The 5,092-nt window shown below is 37.9% G+C and overlaps 1 protein-coding gene and 1 long non-coding RNA gene across 2 annotated transcripts in view; both read right to left on the reverse strand.

Annotated features, from left to right (window-relative positions):
- The window catches only part of lamb2l (laminin, beta 2-like), a gene marked incomplete in the record, with an annotated part of 76,721 nt that extends 75,023 nt beyond the window's left edge, over positions 1-1,698 (reverse strand). Inside the window, 1 exon segment of the mRNA XM_014016281.1 lies at positions 1,333-1,698. Within this exon segment, the coding sequence (XP_013871735.1) occupies positions 1,333-1,450 (118 nt within the window).
- An 854-nt stretch (positions 1,699-2,552) lies between these two features.
- Positions 2,553-5,086, reverse strand: LOC106523005 (uncharacterized). Its single transcript, XR_001310842.1, has 3 exons — positions 4,962-5,086; positions 3,974-4,015; positions 2,553-2,578 (listed from the first exon to the last, which is right to left on the reverse strand). It is a non-coding gene; the product is annotated as an uncharacterized LOC106523005 (long non-coding RNA).
- Positions 5,087-5,092: the final 6 nt, after the last annotated feature.

Genomic DNA, 5,092 nt, shown 5'->3' on the forward strand with positions numbered 1-5,092 from the left:
GTTCTGAAGGCAAAAGGGGGTCCAACCCGTTACTAGCGTGGTGTACCTAATAAAGTGGCCGGTGAGTGTATATATATGTGGCATAGCATCTAAATTGGCCTCTGTCTCTTTAAGAATCTCCTACCATTTCCAACATTCCCATTTCAGTGCACCTTCACCACAATGCTTCATGCCGTTTACTCCCTTTAGGAACATTACATTTTGTTGTAAAAAACATTAGATAATATCGCTTTTGCAAAACAGCAAATCAAAATACAGATGAAACGTACTCGAATGGTCCCATGTTGGATGAGGAGTGAGTACAGATGTTTCAGCTTGGTTAAGAAGCATCTCCCAGTCATCCTCTCAAACATATACGTCAATGTTAAGATCATTTTTGCAAAGAAACTACAAATATAAATCATCGTGGACACGTGTTTTGCAATGAAATCATGAGTTTTTCTAATCTGGTGGAGCTGTGTGGGGGAGGAGCATAGGAGTAAATAGGCGGTGCTTTGTACCAACAAAGCAGCTCCGCATGGCTAGATTCAAAGATTTCTCAAACATGCATGAATGAGTCAAAGCAACACTCGGTATGGTTTTGTTGACGGAGTGACATTCACACACCCCTTAAAAACCGAAACACAAAGGCCAAGCTTTCTTTAATGGAATGCATATCACCCACCATGTGCAGCACTTGTTGTGAATTTATTTCTGTGAAAGATGCCATACAAATAAAATTTTACTGACTGACTTACTTAGTTACTTACTTACTTCTATTTTTCATCAAACACTCATAATCTCTTCACTTCTGTACTGTTGCGGCTGAAAACTGAACTTCTGATCCTCCTTTTGATGGACAACTTTCCTTCTACTGGATCAAGTCACTATTTACGAAGGGCGTATTTTTGTGTAATTTTCTGATTTTTAATAAATAGCTTTTTAAAAAAGGTAGCCATACGATGCTGTCACATTAAATAAATAATAAATGTGAGTACAACCAAATCAGACAGTCCTGCATACAAATCAAATGTCTCTAGTTATCTGAGATAATCACCCTGAACTCAAACTTTTCATTGTTTCCTTCTTTTAAAAAAAATCAGAAATATGCTACAGTTTGAATAAAACATGACTTAACCTTGACAAGTTCATTCTGACCTGGTTATCACCTTCCTGTTGCACTCTGAACGTCCATGCTGTCAGGGCAGGAACAGCAACACAACTGTCACATAATCTTTGTTTTGGATTATAAGCATTTTGTTTAATAAAGCAACAGACAGGAAGTTTGTGTTTATCTTGTACAGATTTGAGCTCTGATTCATCAAACACTTAAAGAAAACATGAAGTGCTCACCTGACAGGGTGCTTTCTGAGGCTCCTCTCTTTTTTTTTACACAAGATGTGTTCACAGTCAAACTTTCTGGTTGTGGTTTTCCTTCCTTCTCTCTCTCCCCTCTCACACTCACACACATACACACATTCACGCGCACGCCTGCATGGCTCGTCCCGCAGCGGCTGCACGCCTGTGTGAGCCCGGGTCTCTGGGTCTCTGGTTCCGCAGCTGCAGGGAGCAGACAGAGGACTCGGCCCCGCCTGAAGGAGGGCTTCCTGTCCCGGAAACCAGGGGCAGGTAGGGCTGCAGAGTTCAGCTCCACCCCAGTCAAACCGAGCCCACTGAGGAGATCTGAAATGTACCTGAACAAATACTTCAGGTGTCGAGTTTAGCTCCGCCTCTTTTCTCACACAAGATTTTGAATGAAAAGGTTTTGTTTTTTGCTTCTTTTTTTTCCCATTCTGGCTGAATTTAAACTTGGCTGAAAGGTGCACTGACCCATAAAACAACACAAACACATTTTATTTATTTACTTTTAAAAAAATTGCCATTAGAATAAAACAAACAGTGTCATATAAAATATGTAAATGAGCTTTATGTTTTTATTTCTCAAAAATATTAAAGGCACTCACTGCAAAGTACGAAATCTAAAAAAAAAATCCTGAACTGTATGAAATGGTGCAGTTTGAGTTTACTGATGTGTATTTCTGAAATGCGGGTCTGCGCTCAATGTAAACAAAACATTGTGCCAAAAACTTCTTGAAAGCTTAACTCAGCTAAATTCGTCAGAGCATACGGTCTAACTAACTAGTTTTTTTTCCCACAGGTGGACAAAAGTTGTACAGTTTCGGCTTTTAAACCTTTCCAGACGCTACAGAGCTTTTATTTTGAAAACTAGGGTGTCAGACGACTTCCTCTAGTCCTAACCTTTAGTTTGCCTCTTTTATTGTGCGTGCACATCAGCAGATGAACATTAGATCCTAAAAATATGAGTAAAACTAAAAAAAACTCCACGTGTCTTCTAAAGCCAACCTAACCAACCTCAGCCACTCCTGATAAATAGACTCTTTAAAATATTTAAATGGAGGGTATTATGCAAAATCAACATTTCTGAGCTTTATATCATGTTCTAATGTCATTCCATCTGTTGCTTTGACTCATTCATACATGTTTGAAAAATCCTTGAATCTCCTGTGGCCATGTGGAGCTGCCTCAACACTTGCTGGTACCCAAGCATTGTTGTGAAGACGTGTTGAAGTGGGAGTGTCTGAAATGGTAGGAAACAGAGACCATTCAAGGCATTTAGATTGTGATATATACAGCGTTAATAGTTGATCGTGCTATAAAATTGAACTACGTGTCTGGAAAATACACAAACCTGCCCCCTTTAATGAGATTTTTATTCAGAGAAGATGTTATCTTAAGATAGACCTTACCTGCAAAAATGATGAAGCTAAATTGATTAGAGTGTGAAATAGTTTTTGCTCTTAAGCTGATCTGTAAAGTATTCTTCACGTAAACCCACGTTTATCATTGGACAATTAAAATGTCTTTACTCTTAAATAGCTTATCAGTACATAGCATCAAACCTTCATTAAATACGGCACACAAGCACAGACTTTTATTGTGTGAAACATTTTCTGCTGACGAATCAAAACTTTTGTTTAAATTTCCAAACAAGGTTTTTTTATTTAGTTTTTCTTCTTTCTGCTGCCTTTTATTTCAATTGTGATTTGTGTTTTATTAGTTATTTTTTATATATAGAATTTGTTTTGTTTTTAAGTGAAATGAATAAATGATTTAAACTAAATCAAACTAATTTTTGTGGATTTAACAATGTGCTTTATGCTTTTCAAACCTTTGTCCTTTTGATGTGATTAGTCTGACCCTGCTACGTTACTTTGTCTGCTCGTGTTTTGCTTCGTGTTAGAAAAACACCAGGATTTGTTTGTTGGAAATTATCGAGAGACGACGACAGCCTCCATCAGCGAGGTCATTCTGYGGTGCCGTGCAGCCAGGCCAGCTGATAGCCTGTGTCCCCACCCAGCAGCTGCCTTCGACACGGCCGCAGCAGCTTTCTGTCACATTGTGTGTCAAATGTCTCCTCTTACGCAGGTGAAATCAGAAGATAAAATAGATTTTAAAGTAGAAACAACTGAAGAAATTATATTTTCTGCCAAAATACACTGAAGAAGAAACTTAGTGAAAGCTAAAAGAAGCAKAACATTGAGTATACAATCAAAACATTAGCTAAAAGTAGCAACATAGCTAAAAGTTTAATAAGTAAAACTCATAAAAGGTTAGTTAAACATATGAACAGGAAGCTAAAGGTTGGAGGACTGTAACCAGTGTCTGTTTACTTTTTGTTGTTTTTGCCCCCTTTTACCATCAGTACCCCTGCCCAAAGAATGACACTTAAATAATCACAATTACACCTAAAGTGGWAATGGAAGACGGAATAATTTAATTGTCTGTTAAATCTTTTAAAACGTCTTTAACAGCGGCCCCGCAGGCTCTTTGACGTTTTATTTTTCATTTCTTGTTTATTTTTTTCATTTTCTTTTTCTGTTGACATTTAGTTCTATGCAACAAAACAAACAACAGAAAAATTAAAAACAGTGGGAAAAAAGAACAAAACAAATCCTTGAATAGTCTGTCTCACCTTTGATTTTTCATTCTTGATGTAAAAACTGTATTTTTCCGTCTGAAAACAAAGAAGAAAATAATTAAATGAAGCATTTTCCTTACTTTTAAACAAAACATTTGAATACATCTTTAATCAATTCCTTTGTTGAATTAAAATCATCCTCATCTATTTACGCATTATTGTTATGATCATTATTTATTTATTTATTTGTTTATTTATTTAGCAGGTCAGTGATTAATAACAGTACATTTGTAGCATGCCAGAATTAGTCAAAGGCCAGTTTTCATCTGCATATTGGGGGAAAATCTGCCCCCCTCCCTCATGGTGACCACATTTTAACAGGACAGTCCCCTCTAGTGGTGRATTTTACTTCACATAAAACACAAACCAAGTTACCAAACCCTAAACCAAACATTCTTCAACAACATTTTATGGACAAAGTTAAAATGTTTCACAACAATTAATGTAAGTGAAGTGTGGAGGGCTGAAACTGTCATAATTAGAAGTTTGTTATGAAAATAAAGTMGGCAGTCAGGCAGGAGCAGGATCCATGTGCAGATCTACTGTGCATTGAACTGAAATGAGATAAAAATGAAAGTAAAAGCAAGCTACTGTGCAGAAAGATACACAACAAGACAGATAGTGGTAACATAATGATCCCCGCACNCATCATGACAGACTCGTGCAAAATAAGTGTAGCTCAGCCTGTGCAAATTGACAGCTGGATTCTAAAGTTTCTTGGCTCTATTAGGCCAAGATGCAGAGCTTGCACGTGTGCCAGCCAAACAGATCACCTGACTGATTCTGATCTGATTGTTGCTCCAGTTTTGAATGTCAAGTCCATTTGCTTTCAAGCTTCTCCACAGCAGACCAGTAATCCTCAGGCTTTATGAGGAAGATTGTCATGGTTATCTTGAACAGCTGGTCACAAACAGCAGCTCTGTTCAGTGTGTGCATGGTGTTTGAGGTGGATCAGGGCACTAATTGAACCACTCAAACTCACAGGAACAGCAGGCAGCTATGGAACCAACACATTCAAGGAAACACATTCAAGTCTCCATCCATCCACCCATTTTCTGTACACGCTTCTTCCTTTTCAGGGTTGCGTGGGTCACTGGTGCCCATATCCAGCAG

The sequence above is a fragment of the Austrofundulus limnaeus genome, unplaced genomic scaffold, assembly GCF_001266775.1.
Source record: "Austrofundulus limnaeus strain Quisiro unplaced genomic scaffold, Austrofundulus_limnaeus-1.0 Scaffold142, whole genome shotgun sequence".
Classification (NCBI taxonomy): Eukaryota; Metazoa; Chordata; class Actinopteri; order Cyprinodontiformes; family Rivulidae; genus Austrofundulus; species Austrofundulus limnaeus.